Source organism: Leucopleurus acutus (assembly GCF_964270905.1).
Source record: "Leucopleurus acutus genome assembly, chromosome: 19".
NCBI lineage: Eukaryota > Metazoa > Chordata > Mammalia > Artiodactyla > Delphinidae > Leucopleurus > Leucopleurus acutus.
The window spans coordinates 55155885-55179673 of NC_139161.1; the positions used below are offsets into that span (position 1 = coordinate 55155885).

General features: G+C 43.3%; 1 protein-coding gene across 1 annotated transcript in view; it reads left to right on the forward strand.

The window, feature by feature from the left end:
• Nucleotides 1–23789, forward strand: part of DNAH9 (dynein axonemal heavy chain 9) — a gene marked incomplete at both ends in the record, with an annotated part of 297882 nt that overhangs the window by 165181 nt on the left and 108912 nt on the right. The window contains 6 exons of the mRNA XM_082861738.1: nt 1091–1193; nt 1757–1996; nt 7990–8151; nt 12554–12750; nt 18674–18836; nt 20605–20728. Of these exons, the coding sequence (XP_082717864.1) occupies nt 1091–1193; nt 1757–1996; nt 7990–8151; nt 12554–12750; nt 18674–18836; nt 20605–20728 (989 nt within the window). The remainder of the gene's footprint in view (nt 1–1090; nt 1194–1756; nt 1997–7989; nt 8152–12553; nt 12751–18673; nt 18837–20604; nt 20729–23789) is intronic.

Here is a 23789-nt window from a genome sequence, read left to right on the forward strand (position 1 = left end):
GGGAGTTCAGAGAGAGGAATTACAGTCGTGACGACAGTCACCCGATTTGCCTTTCATTCATTCCTAAGGTCTTTGTGGGACGCGTGCCATGGACCACCATCCACAATCTCCACGCCAGTATTCGAGCAGCTGAAGTCTCCTGGAAAAGATCAGGCTGCTTATTGAATAGTTTTACTTTAGATTCACGGTCACAAACCTTCAATGGGAAGTAGAAACTTCCTGGAAATTCTACTGTATTGCGTTCATATGTTTACATTTCCACCCTCCAAAATGCCTATTTCATGCCTTCTCCGCTCCCCTCAAACTTCCCACCCGACCTCAGCTGATGGTCACTCCCGCCATCTCCATTTCTAGCTTCCACACCCATACAACTTACTTCCATCCCTGTGCATCTTCTCCTCCCTCCCCTTATTACATTTTCCCTGAGGCTCAACCACCCCCCAGCATCCTGAGTCTACTCTCTCCATCTCTCGAAATCTCACTTCACCTACTAGTTCCCCTATCTCCCGATGGGCTCCGTCATATCAGTGTCTAAACCTGCACAAATTTATCCTATAGTGTTAAAAAATCATTTTCTAATTACTGCTGTGTCTCTGCATAACCAGATTCTCCCCTCTGTCTCCACCTCCTCGTCTCCCGCTCACTCCTCTGTCCACTATGATTAGGCCTCTATTTCCTCCACTTTACTGAACTGTTCCTGCTCAACTAACTGTATCTTTATAGTGAAATCCAGCATACCCCGTTGGGTCACCATGTTTCTTATCTTCTCTGCAGCACTTGATGTGGTTGACTGCTCTGTCCTGTTGGAAATACTGGCTTCCTTTGCTTTCTGCATACTACACACCCTTGATTTCCTCCTACCTCTTTGACCATCTTTGTGGTCTCTTCTTCCGGCGCTGCTTCTATAGATGTTGTATCCCTCAGGAATTTGTCCTAAGCTCTTGTCTCTTCTCAGTTTCTACCAATGTATCTAGACTGTTTTTTACCCCCAAACACATGAATGATCAGGCACATCCCAGTTCACCTTGACAGCACACTTACTTGCCTCTGCCCTCACTCAACTCTCGTCCATGGTTTCTGACTGTTCCAGGTATGATCGAAACAAACTGTCCCTAAAGGAGGTCATGAATGTCCAGTACATTTCCTGTATGAACCCCACTGCGGGCAGCTTCACCATCAACCCACGGCTTCAGGTACAGGAGGAACTGTGACCCTGGGGTCCTAAACACCACCTTCCAGGCTGATGTCACTGGACTATGTGTGATAATTGGCCCCTCCCCTGTCCAGCCTCTTCAAGTGGTAAATCATACAGGATGCTGATTTGCATTTCCAGGGAGACAGAAAAACCCCTAGACCCAGAGTTCTGAAGCTTTTTGAGCCAGAAGGGATCAGGGTTCATCTAATTCAACTTGGTCTTCAGGTTGAGAGAACTTCAGATAGGTGAATGACCCTCCCAAGGTCATGTGCATTCTCAGGATCACATTTAGATTTGGACTCAGATTCCCAGAGTCCAAGTTCCATTCCCTTCCTGCTACGCCGTGCTGACATCTTTGACCAGAAGTCCAAAACCCATTAATCATTTTAGGTTCAACCTAAGTTTGGGTTTAATGTGAGAAATGTGGCCAGAATGTAGAATTCAAAGCCCTTCTAAGAATTCTTCACCATCTTATCCAAATCCTGAAGAGGTGATTTCTGTCCTGTGACCACGGATGTCTAACTCGTGGCCTCCTCCATATGCCTCTGCTCCCCTATCCAGCGTCACTTCAGCGTGTTCACCCTCTCCTTCCCGGGAGCAGACGCCCTGTCCTCCATCTACTGCACCATCCTGACTCAGCACCTGAAGCTTGGGGACTTCCCGGCACCACTGCAGAAATGCGTCCCCCAGCTGATCCGTCTGGCCCTTACCTTCCACCAGAAGATCGCCACCACGTTCCTCCCCACAGCAATCAGATTCCATTACATCTTCAACCTCAGGGACTTGGCCAACATTTTCCAGGTGAGTCCATCGGCTCCAAGACACACTAGGAGGCTTAGCCATGATCCTATCCCCTCCATTCTTTGCCAAACTCTCAGGCAAAGGCACAGTTCATATGGAGTGACGAATGTACAAGTAAACAGAGTGCTGTGGGGTCCGTGAGGGTCTATTCAACATAATAGAATTCTCTTTGCCCATTAAATTACTTCTTGGTAAGCAGAGTGTATTTATTTCTGAGTTGGTTCCTTCGGGCTGGAGAAGGTTCAGCATTTTGGAGATAATGTCATCTAATGGTTCCAACATGCCTAGAAAAGAAAGTGACACAGAAGTGAGAAAACTATTTTGCAGGCCCTGGTGGTACACCCATCATTCTTGGGATGAAAAATAACATCCCCTAAACCATGCAGGATAGCTCTGCTTCCTAAAGCCATGTCATACTATTCCGAAGACACCATCCGCCAGCCACTGGGATGCGTCAGTCCTAAAACTTCCAGGTTATTTTCCAGGTCAAAGCCATTTCAGATCCTTCCAGCTGCTCATCTGAATAGTGGTGGCCTGTGTCTGCCTGGTGCTTCCAGTTGCTTGCCCCTTCACTACCAAAACCTCCAGAGGGCAATGCAGCAAACCCGGCCCCCTCTTCCCCTTGGCCAGGTACCGCATCCTCTTGTGATAGGTCCACAGCCCTCCCATCCTGGATGAGAATCTGCAGAAACCACTTTTCAGAGAGACCCCATGCCAGGATAGTTCTGAGCCATTATTGAGGGAAAGTGCCTTTTATCCCAAGCAGAGGCCACATCTGTAGGGAACTATCAGCATGATCAGGGAGTGAGGCATGACCCTCCATGGGGGTCACATGTGTTTGGGGTTAATTACATTACCTGTGCAGGTAGGACTCTGGGGAACCTCAGACTAGCAAAGGTCCAGACTCTGAGGCCATAGAGCCTGCAGGTTCCATGGTCAAAAGAAGCAGAAACCTACTATTAGTTCAAAGATCCAAGAGTGATGCTCCCAAAAAGCTTACCTGGAGGGTGGACCACAGCCCCACAGCCAGGTTGAGTCTCTGAGAGCTCCTGTAAGCTGGCTCAGGACAGCTCTCCTGGGTCACGTGCCTCCCAAGCGTTAACTCAGCTACAAATGAGGAAACACACCCGCAGAGCTTACACAGCCAGCCAGGGAAGGAGCCAGAACAGAACCTAGGTCTTTCAGGCCCCAGGCCAGAACCCCTTTCCACCACGCCATTCTGTCCTTCTCACCCGTTCTTTCTATGAGGAGAACAGCATAAGACAGTTAAGGCAGCAAGAAAGACTCAGCTCCAAGCCTGTAAAACCCACAGCTCCGTGGCCCTCAGACCTGGATGGTGGCAAAGTTTGTGCATTCCCACCCTTATCTCCCATTTACTGAGTATTAATTGAGAAAGACTTCTTCTTTTTTTTTTTTAATCACACAACCGGTCTCTGAAATCTCACTGTGACAGGATGAGCTGGGGGCATCCCCATGCGCATCTTCCAGATGAGCAAAAAGGAGTTGAGCCATTGGATCAAATTCACGCTGCCCATAGTGGCAGAACTAAAGGAGAAAGAGGCCTTCGGTCTCCCTCACATGAAGCGCCAGCCCAGCTCCTGCCTGGGCAGCGCCTTGTCACCTGTGTGACCTGAGATTCATACTCACGACAACCCTTTGGGATACACTTTATTATCCCAATTTAACAGAGGCTCAGAGAAGTTGCCAGCTGGTAGATGACGGCATGAATGGCCGTGGAGGTAGAAAAGTACACACCATGTTAGTGGAATAGCAAGTAGGTGGAAGCGGACAGTGACGAGGAGAGGTTGCGAGCAGTGAGATGGGGGAGGGAATTTGAGAACAGGGGGGATCCTTGTAAAAAGTCTGCCTTCAGTCTGTAATAAAGCTGGCGTTTACTGAGCCAGTCCTACACCCTCTGCATCTATTAGCTAATAATTTAATCCTCACAACAACCATATCAGGTAACATACCGATCATTTCCAATTTAGAAATGACAAAACCGTGCTACAGACAAATCAGGTAGCTTGAGTATGTTCAGCATAACTGGTAATCAGAAGCCTCATATCAAAAAACTAGGCGGGGTCAACTCTACTGTGCCGGGAATTCGGGGTAGCAAACACTTCCTCAGGAAGTAGGGTTCTAGTCCAGCCTGTTTTGGTGGCAACCGTGCAAAGTCAAGGAGGAACCAGGGAGGGGAGATATTGGCATGGGAGGCTAAGTCTGTTTCTTTTCCGGACTCAGGCAGCCTGAGTGGCACCCCCCGGGCTCTGTGTCCCAGCCTGGCCTCCCTGCAGCCTGCCAGCTGTCAGCCCCCTGCCCCAGATGGGGGAAAGTGCATCCCTACCGGAGCCCCTGACTCCCTCCAGCGCCGCCCCTCCTCACCCTCCTCCTCCAGAGCCGAGTTTCAAGGCCACAGCGTGGCTACAACATCCCCCTCCCGCCCCTTCCGGCCTGCTTGTCTGAAGAAGCCCCGACAGAAGAGCATAAGGGCAGGTGTTGTCCCCGGGGAGACAGGTGCTGCCTGGAGAACACACTGTTTTCCTCCATCCAGCTTGATCCAAGGCTCAATCATTCACACCTCGTCTGCACTTCACGCACTCTGTCCAGAAATCGGGCATCAGGACAGAATTTGATAGTGCCCTGAGTAGCAGATATCATTAACCGTTCCCATCTCAGTGCTACACAAAACTAAGACGGTGCAAAGTTTGCTCTTGACGTGCTCTCATCGACTCAGCCCTTAACTGTCAGTCAGCCTGAGTGTTCGGCTGTAACAGGGCTTATACACATCAGCTGATGGTACCCCTCACTGTAAAACCCAGTCCCGGAGGCAGCATTCCCGGCGGGGCTTCTTCCCGCCGTCTGCACCTCGCACAGGGCTGGTACCTAGGAGACCCGGGAAGGAGACGGGCCGAGATGTATGTGTGGGTGGGCCCAAAGGGACCTAATGAGATTTCTCTCTTTTTCTAAAATAAACTTTTATTAAAGTATAGCATCCAAGTAGAAAAGCACACAGGCCATAAGCATAGAGCTTGGTTGTCACAAAGTCATCACAGCTATGTAACCACAACTCAGATCAAGAAGTACAACATTCCCAGCATCCATGGAACTCCTCCTTTTTCTTTCTTCCATTCACTCTTTTCTCCTCCTTCCAGAGCTAATTACTGTCTGGACTTCTAACACCATAAGTTATTTTGGCCTATTTGGGGACTTCATATAAATGGAATCATATAGTAAATATCCTTTTGTGTCTTTGTTCAATATTACGTTTGTACTTATATATATAATCATGTCATTGGTAAAAATGAATCATAGTAACAATTTCTTTCTTTCCAACCCTTAAATCTTCTAATTTCTTTTTCTTACTGTGCTGGCTACAGCTGCCACTACAGGAAGAGAAGTGGTGAGAGTGGCATTTTGCAGCATTCCTAATTTTAGGGGAAAGCTTTTAATAGTTGGCCATTAAGTGTGATGCTTACTATAGATTTTTGTGGATGCTCTTTACCAGTTTAAGAAAATTTCTTTCTGTTTATAGTTTACCAAGAGTTATTTTTTTTATCATGAGTATTTGTTGAAACTTAAATGTTTTTTCTATATCTGTTGAAATAATTATATCCATTTTTTTCTCCATTTTTTCTGGAAGTGGGATAAATAGGATAAATGACATAGATTATTTTTGAATGTTAAATCAACCTTGCATTCCTGTAATCAACCCAACTTAGTTGTTACATGGTGAAATCATTTTATTTTCTGGATTTCATTCACTGTTTTTTTATAACATTTGCACCTATATTAATAAGATTTTCCTATAATTTCTCCTTCTCCTAGTATTCTAAGGTTATGAAGTCCTCATAAAAAATGCATTGGGAAACGTTTCCTCTTTTTCTACTATCTGGAAGATTTTTTAAAACACTGTATTGTGCCTTTCTTAAATGTCAGAAGAATTTAATGATGAAACCATCTGAAGTTTTCTTTGTGAAAGACTAAATTATAAATTCAATTTCTTTTTTTTTTTTTTTTTTTTTTTGCGATACTTGGGCCTCTCACTGCTGCGGCCTCTTCCGCCGCGGACCACAGGCTCCGGATGCGCAGGCCCAGCGGCCATGGCTCATGGGCCCAGCCGCTCCGCGGCATGCGGGATCCTCCTGGACCGGAGCACGAACCCACGTCCCCCGCATCAGCAGGCGGACCCTCAACCACTGCGCGACCAAGGAAGCCCTATAAATTCAATTTCTTCAATACATATTAGACAATTCACATTTTCTGTTTCTTTATGTATCAGTTGTGGTAAGATGTCAGTGTCATCAATTTCTAATTTATTGGCACAGAATTGTTTATAGTATCCTGTTGTTATCTTTTAAGTATCTGTTTTATCTGACATATGTTCTCTTTTTTATTCTGGCTATGTGTGTCTTTTCTGTTTTTCTCTTTCTATCTTCTATCAGCCCTACCAGGGAGTTATCAATTGTGCTAGTCTTTTCAAAAGAAATGGAAAAAGAAAAGAAAAGTATACCAATATTATGTGTTTGACTTTATTGGTTATCTCTATTTGATATGTTTTTTACATTATTAAAATTTGCTCTTTTCTTTATAATCTCTTTCTTCCTACTTACTCTGGGATTGGGGTAAGTTTATTCTTGTTTTCCTAACTTCTTGACATGGCTACTTAGATCATTAATTGTCAGCCTTTCACCTCTTCTGAAATGTTTATCTTAAGGCTATAAATTTATCTCTAATTGTACCATTCACTGCATCATGCAGGCTTTTGTGTGTTATATTTTTTTTCATTCGTTTCATAATATTTCTTAATTTTCCCTATGATTCCTTCTTTAACCCATGGGGTATTTGGAAGTATATTGCTTTATTTCCAAAATTTAGAGGCACTCAACATGACCTGGAAGAAGCAAACCTGTACAAAGAAAAGTAATTTTAGAAACTTATAATTCTTCTATATTAATAGAGATTTATATATAAGGGGTTATGTGGGACACATCAGAGGGATGGTGTTGGACAGGAGAGGAGATGCCCTGGAATACTTCAGCAGAGAGCAGTGGAGCTAGATCTTGAAAGACGAGCCGAGGAAGTAAAGCAGAAGGCATGGAGGCACAAAAGTATTCAGGGTTAGAAAATAATTTGCAGTTTGTGAAACTGAAATCTAGATTTTATGGGAAATGATGGTAAGTGTGATGAGGAAGCAGATTGGTAGTCTTATTATACGTCCAGATCTTTATGCCACACGGATGAATCTGAGCATTATTCTGTCCGTAATGAGGAACAATTAAAGGACCCCTTTTCTTGTAAGACAAGAAAGAAAGCAATGAGGGCAAACAAGGCATCGATGAGCTTGAAGTTATAGGATCTGAAGTCATCGAGAGGCTCTAATCTCAGTGGCCTCCATTTTTCCTTGAAAAAGAGGGATAGGACACTGGCTAATAGTAACAGAGAGGTGACAAATTTGAAAAGAAGAGTAAATATTTGGAACGATCCCTGAGGTATATAGGAAGGAGAACTTACTAGAGATGAATAAATGGATTACTGGCCTGCGAAGGTTAGCTATATTCATTCCAGCCCTATGTCATCGTTCTGATTTTACATAAGCAATCATCACCCAGATTAGTTTTCAAAGTGGTACTTGTAGAAAAGAAATACAGCAGAGAAGCAGCCTCACCTCTCACTGTGGTGATTTGGAAAGTAGTGGTTGAAATTCCAGGCTCTCAGGTCAGATAGACCTGGTTTCAAAACTGTGTGGTTTTGAACTAAGGCCACTTACCTTATGACATTGGGCATGCTTCCTGTCTTTCTGAATCCCAAACTTCACGTTATACAAAATGACTATTGTAAAAATTACTTTGTAGCATCATGGATGGTTAAATGAGCTTTTTCTGGCAAAACATCTAGTTCAGTACCTGTCACATACTGGCTTCTATCAATTGTAACTGTTGTAGTTTTAAATTGCTATTCATGTTATTTTTTGTTGCTGTTTATTCTCCTTAAAGGGCATTCTCTTCTCCTCTGTGGAATGTGTAAAATCCACACAGGACCTAGTAAAGCTCTATCTGCACGAATCAAATCGAGTTTATCGGGATAAGATGGTGGAAGAGAAGGATCTTGATCTTTTTGATAAGATCCAAGCAGAAGTGATCAAGAAAACTTTTAATGTGAGTATTACCCTGTGAATTTATATTTACATTTGAAAAATAATCATGATTATGCAAGTGATCACCCAAATGATAAAAATCTAACCCATAAATTGAAGAAGATCAGGATTAGATAAGGAAATAAAATCTGTCATTATTTTGCCTAAGTGAAAACTGCTGGAGCAAGAAGAGACACACATTAATCATAGAATCTTGGTGTTGTGAGGCCTGTGCAGACCCTCTGATCCAATCCTCGTCCTATATTAATGCCTCTCAGTACCATTGCTCAGATTGCTCATCCCAGATAATGCACCAGCATCCTTGGGAATACACTATCCTGTCTTTCCAAAGGCAGCCACTTTGGAATGGCAAATGGCTGGAAATTTAGAACGATTTTGAAATTTGGAACCTTTGGAACAACTTTAAAGACTGGAGATTTATTTAAATAATTCTCTGAAATTCATTTCCCTGTCTACTAATCCTAGGTCTACATGACAAACCTTCAAATATTTTAAGGCCATTTATCTTGTCCTTCCTGGGTCTTCGCTTTTCCAGGCCAAAGAGCCTCTGTTCTGTTAGCCATTTCTGACAAGACTTATTTCCAAACCCAAAGCAATTTGACATCATCTGTATTACTCTTCCATCAGTTCTCCCCTCTGAAGTCATGGTGTCTGACTTTCATCACACAACCCAAGTGGAGTCTGACCAAAATCAAGACCATCATTCCCCTCTTCTTATATACTATAATTTTTGTTAACTGTGTTTGCCAAAATGTGTCTTGCTAAACAGTTGTACCACAATATACTCCTTGGAAAGAAGGTATCCATGATGAAATAAGTTGAGAAAGTACTTCATATTTTTCCTATCCCCATAACATTTTATTGTTTTTAATTTTTTAAATTGAAGTTTAGTTGATTTACAATGTTGTGTTAATTTTTGCAGTACAGCAAAGTGATTCAGTTTTTTATATTCTTTTCTACTATGGTTTATCACAGGATATTGAACATAGTTCTCTGTGCTATACAGTAGGACCTTACTGTTTATCCATCCTATATATAATAGTTTGCATCTGCTAATCCCAAACTCCCAATCCATCCCTCCCCACCACCCTCCCCCTTGGCAACCACAAGTCTGTTCCCTATGTCTGTGAGTCTGTTTCTGTTTCGTTAAGTAAGTTCATTTGTGTCATATTTTAGATTCCGCATATAAGTGATACCATATGGTATTTGTCTTTCTCTTTCTGACTTACTTCACTTAGTGTGATAATCTCTAGTTCCATCCATGTTAGTGCAAGTGGCATTACTTCATTCTTTTTCATGGCTGAGTAGTATTCCATTGTGCAAGATATATGAGAAAGTACTTCATATTATAGCCCTCTCTTGGAAATATACAGTACATTCAGCACATTAAAGCCCTGAAAATCTTGAATAAGCCTGATTTGTGCATCATTTCCCAAACATATTGGACCCTAAAACTCTTTTCCCTACATAAAACCTACTAATAATTTGAAGAATGAATGATTGATAGAATATGCCCAGGAAAGCACAGGTATATGTTAACACAGCCTAAGATCTTATGACATTTCTTAGTGTCAAAATTACCCCACAACTAACAGTGAGCTTTCTGTTGAACAGAGCACCAGATTTTCCACACATACTGCTTATCTATCCTCTCTTGAACTTAGAATAATCAAATCTTGTATTTAAATATACCACGCTGTCCCTATGCTCACCTTGTTAGGTTTAGCTCTATATTTTTTCCTGATAAGATTCTGGGTCCACCTCTGAAGATATATACAGTTTATTCCAACCTATATGACAGCTTTTTGAATGTTTGGACAGCATTTTAAGTAACTTATCTCAGTCTGCTCTTTACTAGTCCAAACACCCTAAATTCCTCCACTTGTCCCATCCTTTTTAAATGGCCTGATGTTCAGCACTCTCACATCATAGCTGCCTCTCCGTGAGCATCGTAGAATTTGCCGATTTGTGTGTTCATTGTTAGCTCTGCACATGAGCCCTGACTGTCTTCTTAAGTTGGTCTGAGCTAGCACTTTAGAATAACAACATTCAGTCTTTGAAATAGAAGTTCCTACGTGGGTCTGTCTACTAAGAACACATCCTTTTGATCATAGACCTAGATAAAATTAATACTGCCATCATCCTTCCCCAACAACACTTAAAATGCCAACCTGAAGCACCCTGGCTACACCAAATCTTTGTATTGGTATTAAAGAAAAGTTGCCGATACCCAGCCATAAAAAAGAATGAAATAATGCCACTTGAAGTAACGTGGATGGAACTAGAGATTATCATACTAAGTGAAGTCAGTCAGAAAGAGAAAAACAAATACCATATGATATCACTTATATGTGGAATCTAAAATATGACACAAATGAACCTATCTATGAAACAGAAACAGAATCATGGACATAGAGAACAGACTTGCGTTTGTCAAGGAGGAGAGGGTTGGGGGAGGGGTGGATTGGGAATTTGGGATTAGCAAATGCAAACTATTATATATAGAATGGATAAACAACAAGGTCCTACTGTACAGCACAGAGAACTATATTCACTATTCTATGATAAACCATAATGGAAAAGAATATTTTAAAAAAAGAATGTGTGTGTGTGTGTGTGTGTGTGTGTGTGTGTGTATACACACACACACGTATAACTGAATCACTTTGCTGTACAGCAGTAATTAACACAACGTTGTAAATCAACTATACTTCAATAAAAAAGAGAAAAGTTGCCAAATTTCCAACACAGAATTGATACAGTCCTGTTTCCACCGTTAAAAGCTTAAAGTTCTCTTATTTGTGGCCATTATATGATACAACATCACTATTAAGAAATCTTTGATTCACTGGGTGGGTTGGTTTTCTCTCTTCCTTCTACACATCTGGCTGTGATCATAAAATCAGAGCCTTGTTTTGTTCATCAGAGAGTCTTTGTAGACCAGGCTTTTCAGAACTGCACTTTCGTTGTTCTTCTGCCAGATCATTAGTGTAAATTGACTGCCATCAGAACTGCTTCCCAGTATATTAGCCCATTTTCAAACTAGGTAGATGTATTCCCATATCCCTTTCCCACATGTTTTCCTCAACCAGCAAGAATGGCTCTCCTGCATCACATTAAATCTTATCCAAATGTCTGGACATTTGTTGTTACTATCTAGCAAAGCCAGCATAGTTTAAAGGTTTTCTATGGCCCTGAAACCACCTTCAAAATATAATAACTCTTTGATATTTAACTCTTTCTACTTCTTTCTTCTTATAACCAAGCAGCAGTCCTGGCTTCTTGTAGATGTCACTGTTATCCTCACTTTCCCTCCCTCCATTAGGTTTGATGCATCTTGTCCCCTGGGCTCACAAGACTAACCCTACAGTGATGTATGCCCTGGGTAATGCCACTGCTGTTGAATAGCATGCTGATTTCCCCCTTCCCAGGTGGATCCTCCATTCTGAACCTTAGAAAAGAACAGCAGGTGGGGACAATTGTTCATGCTGGCATAAATTCCTACTTATGCATTAGCAAACCTATTCTTTCTTGGACTTAATTCCTCTACAATCTCCACCTCTTGAAGTCTCAGACATTTGCATTTGATAAATAAATAGTTCCTTTCTGAATTAAAAAAAAAATTAGCTGCCTCTTGGAAACTTAAAGGATAGACTGGTAGTGAAGAGACATAGACCCCTATCTTTTAAGTCAGTTGAGTTTTACTGGGTATTTATTAAACATGCTAAGGTTTGTCCTGTGGGCAAGGGCTGACACACAATAAGCCCAAATCTTTAAAAATGTTTTATAAATGGGGGTTTTGCTGTCAATGTTTTAATATTAGCATTGTCCCCATAAACGAATCAGTCACCTAAGGACGGCTCATGGCACATTTTTCAGAAACCAAGCCCTCTGGGTTGAGCCTATAACGTTGGGGCTGGCAACCTATAGTGTGCAGTCTCACAGGAAATAGAAAAGGATGTTCTATGACACTACTATGGGTTGGGAAGCAAGACCTGTCTGAATGGATGTGGGAGAGGTGAGGCCATTGGACCAAAGACTGGTGCAACCCAATCTTAGTGAAAGAGCCCCTGCGGAGGGAAATGCACCCGTGTGTCCCCTCCACTGCTTTGCTCGCACAGGGCTCTTACTGTACGTGAGGGAAGGGCACCTCCCACCTTCCCTGTCCCATCCTCAGCCCACAAGGAATAACCAACATCATCTGTGACTTCTCATACGTCGTAAATGAATGTTAAATATACACATTTTAAGGGCTTCTCAAGAAAAAAGGAAGTGTTGGAAGCAGGACTGATAATTTTTAGAGCATGCTCAGAGAGAAAATGCAAATGAGGTGTCTCCACTCTGTGTGGAACCAGAACTGAGAGTCACTAAGGAGGGTTCCTGTCCCTGTGTCTCATCACCAGGATCTCAAAGAGACAGTGGAACAGACCCAAAGCCTGAACATGTATTGCCATTTTGCAAATGGTATTGGGGAGCCCAAGTACATGCCTGTACAATCGTGGGAACTTTTGACCCAGACTCTGGTGGAGGCCCTGGAGAACCACAACAAAGTCAACACAGTGATGGACCTGGTTCTCTTCGAGGACGCAATGCGCCATGTGTAAGTGTGCTTCTCATCATGCCTTTCCTCAGCTGTCTCCTCTTCCCAGTGTCAGGGGTCTCATTTGGGCATTTGAGGACACTTGGATGAAACCGGGAGAGCAGCTACTGCTTCTGCCATGAAGGTCAAGATGGCGGCTGGTAGAGCAGCAGCTGTGGCTTCTACCACTGGCGGTAGCCGGGGCAGCATCGTGATGAACTCAGGAGGAACTGGATTTATTTCCTTGTCTGCCATTTAAGTCCTGCGCCTGATCATGGTGACACCAAGGGAAGATGAGAGGTCATAAAATAAGGCACAGAGCAGCTCAGGACCTGCACTCCCAACTCATACTAGTCCAGTGAGATTGAAGGTTTTAAGTGCACATATTTCACAAATTAACTATCTTTTTGAGTCTTGCTGCTATCAAGTGAACCATGGAGAGCAGTCACCAAGCCTCCCAGGTAGTTTATACTCACACTGATGCTAATCCTATACTGTTCTTCATATTCCCCAATCCGAGGTGCATTGACCACCCCTCCTGCCTCTACAATCTCTCCACCCTGCCCCTTGCTACCCAGAGTCTCCAATAGCAAAATCCACTTTGTCTTCAACTTCTCTGAACTTCCACACTGATGCATTCTAACTGAAACCTAACTGAACCCTGCATTGAGGAAAGCAGTTTTTTCTTCCCCATTCTATGCACCCCAGGGCCTAGAGAGAGGTACAGACCCTCCTTCTCCCCCACCCCACCCCAGTGGCATATTTAAACCATTTCTCCTTTTATCTTTTATGAACCCCAGTTCTTTTGAAGCACAAGTACCTGGACGTCCCTACTCATCACCCCTCCTTGTCACTGTCATCTGCTGACATCCCGTTGCTCCCCATCATTTACCACCCACCTCAGTGCTTGGACCACTTTCTCTCCTCAGCCACCCCTTTCTTCATTCCTGGCATCTGTGTGTCACCTGGTCTTTCTGTTCCTTGGCCTCCTTAGCTCCAGCAATGTTCCTTACATCCCACCTCAGCCACTCACTCACGTGTTCCTGCCCTAGGAGTTCTATCATCAATAATGAACCCACATCCAAAATCTCAAATTCAAACATCCCACTCATTTGTCTCTCCTACCCCTCCACTAACCTGCTCTAGTTTTTATTCCAGCTATACTTATTTCCCAGTTTTACTGAGACACAATTGACATATAACATTGTATAAGTTTAAGGTGTAAAACATAATGATTTAAGTATATATTGCAAAATGTTACCACCATAAGGTTAGCTAACAACCATCACCTCACGTAGTTATTTTCCTTGTTATGAGAGTCTTTCAGATCAACTCTCAAATACACAATAGAGTATTGTTAATTACAGTCATCGTGTTGTACATTACATCTCCAGAACTTACTTATCTTATAACTGGAAGTTCGTGCTTTTTGACCCCTTCACCTAATTCCTCCATCCACCTCTGGCAACCACAAATCTGACCTGTTTCTGGTGTGTTTGGTTTTATTAGATTCCACACATAAGGCAGATAATACAGTATTTACTGTTCTCTGTCTTATTTCACTTAGCATAATGCCCTCAAGGTCCAACCATTTTGTTGCAAATAAATACATTCCAGCTATTCTCAAACGTCATCAAGACTTCATTTCATGGAACCACCTACTTTCTCAAACTCCTTTATCCTTCTGTCCACCATGTCTTTACTTTCCTTGACCACCATAGACTCCATCACCCAGTACAAGCTCCCCTAACTTTCCTGTCATTGCATCCATGTGACAAAGCTCTACTCTAGCTAAACCTCAGTATCTTCTTTCTCCACACCTGCCCCTAAACATGTGGAGATTATTGAAGAAAAACCATCATCACGTTGACTTGATTTTCTTGCGATTGTCAGCCACAAATTTCAAGTGGGCCCTCAACTTCGCTAGAAACTCTCCTCTATGTCCCTGGGCAGATTGCTGTCTTCCCCTTTGTGTGATGACTGCATCACACGTTTCTCTCCTCAAGCTTCTAACATCCTTCCCCTCTCTTTATTCCCAATTAATGAGCACAATTTTGCTGAGATAATGAAAGCAGCCAGAAGACAATTCTTTCATCTCCCTGCCATCAGATCGAACAGCCTCTCTGTATCCCACCTGCATCCCACCCACAAGTCCTGCCTTCCGTACTATTTCAGCTAAGGAACCATCCCTGTGCCTACCTGAGGCCAAACGCTCCACGTGTGCCCTGGTTCCCATCTCCTATCACCTTCTCAGTGACTTTACTCCCTCCTGCAATGATCCTTCCCTCCCTCTTCTCTCTCTTCTTTTTTTGGGGGGCTGTGCCTCACCACTTGTGGGATCTTAGTTCCCTGACTAGTGATTGAACCCACACCCTCAGCTGTGAAAGCACCAAGTCCTAACCACTGGACTGCCAGGGAAATCCCTCTCTCCTCTTTCCTCTTTCCTTCTCTTCCCTCTTCCCCATCATCAATTCATTCATTTCTGGATCATACATATCAGCATACAAACATGCCATGTTATCCTTTATCAAAAAAAGAATAAACTATTCCTTGACCCTTATATCTCTTTCACCCCCTACCCCTGTTTCTCAGCTGCTATTCAAAGAACTCATCAGAAGGGTTGCCTTTACTATTCATACTTTCTTGCTTCTCATCTGTTCCTTGGTCCATTTCTTACCACTTGAACAAAGAAGCTCTTATCAAAGTCACCACAGACCAACCTCTGGCTAAAATCGGTTGTCACTGCTGTGTCCTTACCTTATATTATTTGACTCGCCTGCTGCATTTGTCATGATTAATCACTCTATTAATTTGTATACAGCCGTCCGTCCATCCATCCAACACCTATTTATTGATTAGATGGTCTTAGTATGAGTGTAGGGATCTTTGTCTTATTCACTGCTAGATCCCCAATACCTAAGACAGTGTCTGGAACATAGCAGGTACTCAGTAAAATTTCTTAGCACATCATATAGGATAAATGATACAGAGGAAAACAGAAAGGTAAAAGGGATAGAGAGTCCTTGGAGGTAAGTGCAGTTGTAAATAGAGTGGTGAGGGAGGCTTCACCAAGGAGGCGGCATTGGATCTGACATGTGAGACCCGCACTGAACACAGCTCACCACGGACTGGTGCACGGTGTTCTTCCTGCATCAATTCTCTTGGGCTTCACAAACACCTTGAAGAAAGTCAGGTCTACTATTATCCCTATATTATAAATAAGGGAACTGATACCCAGAGAGATGAGGGAAATTGTCCAGCATCACACACACCCCAGGAAGAGGTAAGCCAAAGCCAACACTCATGCAGAGTGTCCGCTCAGGACCATCACACTACAATGCTTCATACATTCCCCTAATCCAGTGTAAGCTCCTTGAACACACAGACTCTCTTGCTCACTGCTGAATCCCCAGTACCTTGGACAGCGTCTGGTGCATGGTAGATGGTCAGTAATAAGGGTTTTAGGGTGTTTGTTCACTAATCTGGTGAAACTTCAGGGAGTATTTTCCCTCCTCTCTAAGAGCTACCAAAGCCTGTGTCATAGTCTTGGAATTGAAGAAAATCTTTATCTTTTCAGGGTAAATGTAATTTGGGAGAATAGCAAGTGATTCAGTCAATGTGGTTTCCAGCATGGGTGATCAAACTGCCTAATATTGTTCTTAAGGAAAAAATAAGACGATGAAAACTGGCTTTTCTCCTGAGGCTCCTAACCAGACTCTGAAGATAGTTTCCAAAGAGAAACCTGAGCTGCATTAGCAATGGCAAAATAATTGGAATAATGAACTGCCTTGAGGGAGACAATTTGGAAGAATAAAATGTATCTGGATGTATAATTTCCTGTACGTTTGTTTTAAAATATCAATGTCCCATGACTTCCTTCTTGCACTGCCCTTCCCTCCCCTCCCGGGGGCTCCTTGATCCTCTTTGTTGCCTCTACCCGCAGAGAAAGCAGAAGCATTCCCCTCCTATACCGGAAAACAGAATGCCGAACAGCCCGGTGACAAACACAGGTGACTAAGCTGTCGGCGTCACTCCACACAGTGCCCCGACGAGTCTGTACGCGCTCTCCCAGGAGCCCCAAGGGCCAGGCCCAAGTTCTAATCCTTATTCTGCCACTAATTGGCGGTGGTGCTTTGCGAAGGACACAACTTCCCCAAGCCTCAGTTTCCTCCTCCATGACAAGTGCTTCGCACTTACTAAGCGGTCCATGGTGTTAATCTTTATCTTTCCGCTGTTGTTTTCTTTTCCTAAAAGCACCATTTGCTCTCCTACTGACTTCCTTCACCATTGCAGCACATTCTCGTTCTACTTTTTCTGAAAGCTTCACACTAGATCTTTCCCCCTGCTTTTGGCATTATCTCTGTCTACCCTTTTCTTCGTTTTTTTCATTCCGACGTGTGTTTTTCTGCCTCCTCTTTTTTCTCTTAGAATCGCTTCACATTTATTAACAAAAAAAGGAACTTCAGATGTACTTCTCTTGTGCCCCTTCTTTTGTGCATCTTATCGGTTCTCATGCATGTGTGTGTGTGTGTGTGTGTATGTGTGTTTAGTCTTCAATAAGCCAGCTTCCTCCAGCTGTGCTGTGGTACATTTTCAGCTTTTGTTTTTAATCTCCCAGAAACTCAGTAATGGGCTTAACTCTGACTGCCTTGGTTTTCTGGCCCAGGAATTCTTTAGAATATTGATCTTCTTTTTAGATTCTGTAATTTAAATGCAGAGTCCTTTGCCCTCGTCAGAGGTTGTTAATGAATCCCCAGCTGGAACCCAATGCTGACAGTTGCAGACTTAACCATTCCTTCTTTGGAAACTTCAGCACTAATGATGCATTTCCATTTAGATATTGAACAGCATGGACCATGCTAAGCTGAGTTCAGGCCTTCCAGAATAGAGCTGGGTGTTGGGTGGCCCGCAGAACCTACTTGGACTTCTCCTCCCCCATGCCTGCCTCTCTCCTCAGTAATTCATTCCTGTCCCCTCTTTTTTTGAATCTGAAGAGAGGACCTGGATATCTTAGCACCATATTTTCTCCTTTTATCATTGTAGCCAGGCACCATCTCATGTAGACACAAAGCAGATGATTCCTTGCACCTACCTCACCTCAAATGTGATGCTGAGTATCAGGTCTGGGGTGTTCTGCTTACATTTAACAAAAATTTCTTGAATGCCTTTAATGTGCTAGCACTACAGAGGAAACAAGATGAGTATACACACTCTTCAGATGTCTAGAAACCATGGTTTAATAAGGGAGCAAGAGAAGTGTACCCCTGTCTGATACAAGACAGAGTATCACAACTAAATAATTATAAACGAAAAAGTAAAATCATAAAAAGAGCTAAAAGTAGTCAGTAAATACCTTCTGAGTATTTAGGGGAATAAAATGTCACTACATAAATTTAGTGACATACAAGCCCTCCACAGCGGCTTCATCACTGGTTATGTTATCCCCAAATACACTGGCTTAAATTTCACATTCGACTAGCACAGTCTAACATATTCTCACCCTCCAGTATCATAGAGTCAATTTTTGATCACTTCTACCTAAGAAGAAATTGATGCCACCATTCTGGGGGCCAGTTTTTCAGTATTTATCAAAAGTCATGAAAAGTGTCTTAGTAGGAACTTACCCTGTGGCCACAATTAGACCTATAAACCCAAGTCCCTCCTGTCAGCATCACACATGCCCTCCAATCCTGCCTGGCTGCCTTGGGCTCTTCCTCCACCACCACTGCTTCACCAGAGGCTTTGGCTTAAAGCAGAACAGGGCGACCTCAGTCCACACAAGCAAGAGGTGAGGCGAGGTTTGGGGACAATTTAACGCCCTCTTCCCAAGCTCAGCCCAGGATGTGCCTGCAAGGAGGGCTCCAGTCCTCACCCGGACCATTACGCCTGCTCCTCACGGAGGGAAGTCTGATCAAAGCCCTGTGCCTCTGCTTCCCTCCCTCAGCTGCCACATCAATCGCATCTTGGAGTGCCCGCGGGGAAACGCTCTGCTGGTTGGCGTAGGGGGGAGCGGCAAGCAGAGTCTGACAAGGCTCGCGGCTTTCATCAGCTCCATGGATGTATTCCAGATCACGCTGCGGAGAGACTACCAGATTCCTGACTTCAAGGTAGGGGGCCGGCCGCTGCGGGGGGGAGGCTCTGTCTCTCCCCAGCTGCCCACGACTCCCTGTCACCCTGCATTAGCTCTTCAGCTCCCTCGCCCAGAATCTCCCCTTAATCATCTGTCCACCTTCTTCTTAGACTTTGGGCTGGTGACTGGAGGTGCTTAGACCCTGAGAACACCGACCTTCCCAAGGTCTGCATCTGGGAGACCTCAGGTGCTTTAGGTGCATCTGTAGAGCCTCAGCTCTCACCCAAATCGGAAGCACATCTACATCAAATTCAGCACACAGCTCTCCAGCGGCCCTAGCAGACAGAAGGAATACTGCCCAAGTTTTATAAGAATTGCATATATTAAAGGATGGGTTCAGTAACCACCAGCCGCTGGGACCTTCAGTGACATGAAGAGACGTAAGGCACTTAGGAGCCACAGTGCACACCCTGAAAGTGGAGAAAGGCATTAAATACGACCCTCAGAGGTCACTTTGTCCAGCCCCCTGTTTTGATCCATGGCCAACAATAGAGGCCCAGTAGGGAGTCATGAGGTCATTTCCATCAAGATGCTGCTCTTGCTGTCCCTGGGAGAATTCCAGCCTGCACAGAGCCAGACCCGTCCACCCAACTTCATAATCTCTCAGCTGGTCAGGCTCACTGCTGCTCTGAAACCACAGCTCAGCCTCTTGCGATTGGCCGCATCTAAGGTCATACTCCAGGTTCACATCAGGTCAATCTTTAGTGCTTCCAAAAAAGAAAAGACAAGATAGTGCTCATGAGAATCATGCATTTACAGAATGATCTAAGACACTGGTTCTCAACCTTGGCCATGTACTGGAATCCCCTTCAAATAATAGTGATGCCTGCATCCCACCCCCGAGAAATCCTGGCTTAACTGTTCTGGGGATTGGCCTGGGCATCAGGACAGTTGAAAGTAACCTGGGTGATTCTAAGGAGAGCTGGGAAGCACTGTCTTAAGTGATTCTGTAAATGCGTTGGTTGAGAACCACTGATCTAAAAGGAAGTTTATTAATGTCAAAGGGGAATTATTTGGACACAGAGGAAGCTCTGCTATAAGGAAATGTATGAGGCCGATATAGAATGAGCTTTGAGTCGTGTGAGAGAGAGATGACTAAGATTACGGACCAACGGCTGAGCTTCGGGAAAGGGATGCATCAAAGGAAGCAAGAGTGACCAAGCTGGAAAAATTCAGGGCCTGGCATCCTAGCCCCAAACGTCATCTACCTATAGTTTTGAATGGATGTAAGTTCCTACCAAATGATTGTGTGTGCATATGTGTGAGTGTGTGTGTGTACGTTCCCCAATATATTTTTTAACAGCAAAAGTCTTTGCTGGAGCTAGCCATAAGGACATAAGACTCTGCTACTATATGATATATTCATCCCCTAGGCCCAGGAGGCCCAAGTACATGACTCTTCTGTCAGGACCAAGAGCAATCACTTGCCTCCCGGGGCAAGCCATTCATTTGTATGATGATATAAGTAACACAGATGAACAGGGGAACATCTCTGTCCTTTGGAAAGCTGTCACCTGTTTGCACAAAGCAGGAGCTCTAGAAGCTAATTCAGGAGCCACAGTGGTTGTATGAGTTAAAGATCTTCCTTATTTATTCTACTTGCCCACCTCTGTCGGGATCGAGGCCTGGGAACGAGGCATATTTTCCGGCCTGTGAGTGCAAGATAGCACTCCTCCCTCCCTCCCATTGCTGGTGTCTTATCAGGAAAGCCCTCTTCTCAGAGATCTCTGACGTTGTTTCTGCAGGCGGACCTGGCCAGCTTGTGCCTGAAAGCCGGGGTGAAGAATCTCAGCACCGTGTTTCTCATGACAGACGCCCAAGTAGCTGATGAGAAGTTCCTTGTGCTCATTAATGACCTCTTGGCATCTGGTAAGAGACTCTCTGCACTTGAATGTCTCTAACCAATTCCTGCTGGAGTTGGAGTCATTCCAAGGTGGAGATTTTGTTCTAGGTCAGAAAAGCGAGGTCATAGAAATGAGGGAGAAAACTGACACAGCGGAGAACTGGTTCATCAAGGTCCTTCTAGGATTGCTGCTGGGCCTGCTGTCTTTTATTCTCCTTACATGCAAAACAGACAGTAGTCTTATGGCTTTCTTGGTGGGACTAGATATGACAATAGGGGGAAAGTAGGTTAGGGCCTGCAGATCTGCTGAGTCCAGAGAGCAGGTGCTGTTCCCTCCCCACACCCAAGACGGAGAGAAACTGGGATGTATTCAGTATTTCAGGGAGGGAAGGCATTAGCAGCAACATACACACACAGAGTACCTGCACACACAGAACTTACCCAAGAGGGCAAGGTTAGGTTGCCAATTTAATTAATCAAGGATTCAGAACTTTATGAATTTTTCTTAGATTACAAAGAACTTGACAAAGGCTGTCTCAACTTCCCTGGGACACTATCAGTGCAAGACAGGACTTCAGTGGAAAGTTCAGTTCTTGATACTTTGCTGCCCTTATGTTTTTAGGGATTCAGGACTTATGTCAACCATTCTAGAAAAAAAAGTTTAAGTATACACATATATGTATATATAAATATACATAAACATACATAAGATATATATATGTATATATACCCAAGAAGATAAAACAATATAGTATAAAAATTATGCATTTTCAGAAATTTGGGGTGTATGTATATTTATATTAATTAAAAGGAGAATATGATTTCCTGACTCTTAACCCAAATTTAGCATCTATAAAACCACGTCTTATCTGGGCTAATAAAATAGTCAGTGCACAGATGTTCTGAACAAAATTTCTGCTTCCAGATTACCATTTCAGAAAGCCTGTTTCTCTACAGTTCACCTCCTGGCTCTCCGACTAAATCCTCTTTAGTTTATGAAGTCAAAGGACCATGATCACAATATACTTCTCCAAAGTGTATTCCATGTCATATATAATATATTTCAGGATGGCTTTTTCCATGCAATCTCTAGGAACTTTACTGCTTCAGAATCGTTGACTGCTTCAAACTTTGTGCCCTTGTACCCCAGGCCATTTTACTATCACTTCCATGACGAGCCGCTGGTCTTTGGTCCAGACCATGCACTAGCAGGCTCTGTGAGCAACCTTCAACTTCCTCCTGATGAGGACCAGAGTCGCATCAGGTTGGGACTGATGGCTCCAACCATAACACTGATCCCACCCTCTCGTTCCTTTCCCGACCTGCCCTATTTAAGTTAGTTTCATATCCAGGAATTTGCCTACTAACTCTTATACCTTTTCTCCTCCAATCCAACAAATTGTCCTTTCCTTAAATACTGTCTTTTTAACATCCCACCACCTTCTACAACAGTATTTCACCTACAACACTGCCTCACCTTTTGTTATTTTACCAAATAATGAGAGACGGGTCCAACTGTCCTCCCACCCTGAAGCTGCACCCTAAAGTCTAATTTCTAAAACAATCAAAAAAGGTAAAATTGTGCTTCCAAAGACTTATAGCTTTGGAGATGCCAGGCATGTTGCCAGCCTCACCCTGTATCTCATTTGGCTCCAATCCAGCCAGGTCACCTTCTCCTATAATAACGTCTGAGACACAAACGATGTTACGCTTTTACCAATTGAAATTTTATTCCTCAATTAAGTATTTTAAATTTTTCATTTAGAAAACCACTTGTTTCAAGTTCAGATGAATTTTTGAAGCCCTGCCCAGTGAAAACTTAATGCAATCAGTGTGCTTCAAAGTCATGGAATTTCAAACTCACATTTTTAAGGCTTCTATACAAAAACAGGATTTACACACACATGTTAAAATGGAGCTACAATTAAAAGTAATACTTTTCTAATCTTCATCCCTTTTATCTTAACCATTTTGACAGGGAGAATTGAGCATATCTGAGTTCTAATTTTCCCTGTCAGATAATTTCTGGCTAGAAATTAACTGACTGCCAGTCCAGGCAGAGCTACAGAGATTCCTCAGAGCCTCCCCATCCACTTAGTTTTTCAATTTTATGGGGTTGTGCCATCACTGCATTCTTGGATAACACAGTAGAGACTAGGAAACTATACATTGGGCTACCTTGTCATTAGCTCATCCCTCTCTAGTCATCTACAAATCCTATTAGGTTGAAGATAAGGTACAGTGAGCGAATTCCACTGATTCAACACTCCCCCAAAACATCTTCCTCAGTGACCTCATGATCTCACGCCATAGGCTATCTGCTTTCCTCCCACACTTCTTTAGTTCATTGTTTCATCCCTTGGTTTCCTGACACCATTTCCAGAATCAAACTGTATTGGTAATTCAGCACATAAATCCCACCTCTGACACCACCCAAACATTTCAGAACCCATCATTATGCCACTTGCATCTCAGTTTGGTTACAGACTGACAGTAAGAAATCCTCACTGAAAGTTAAAAAACAAAAAATAAATCAAAATAGCAAAAGCAACATAATTGTATAAGAAGCAGGGTGGCCACCTAAATCAGAGTGAATGAAGCCTATCTTTCAGTCACTTTCTTTGGCTACCAGAGTCCTTAATGGGGCTCATGAAGCTTCTAGTGAAACTATGCATGAAATGTTGGCCCTTGCTGAGTCTGAAAAGTTCAATTCTTGCTATGTCCTTGTTGCCCTGTTTAACAATTCCTGAAGAATGTACACTGGCCATCAAAAGCAGGTATTTAAAAACTCTCACAAAATTTGTTCTCTCTTGGTCCTCCTTCAACCAAACTCAGCATCAGCACGGGCCCATCCTAATCTAAAGGGAAAATAGAATCCTTTCCTGGTTTTTTGGTACAGCACACCTGCCTCCAGGTTTCCAGCATTCCAGAAAGCCCATTTTACCGCAGTCCCAGCTAAGAAGACCTCGTCTGCTCCAGGTGTGGTGTCTTTTCCCCTCCTTACTCTGCCAGATTTCGTACTTCATTTTACTTTGGGATCTTATGTTGGGATTTCCTTTTCGCTTTTCAAAAGGCTTAATTGTTCAC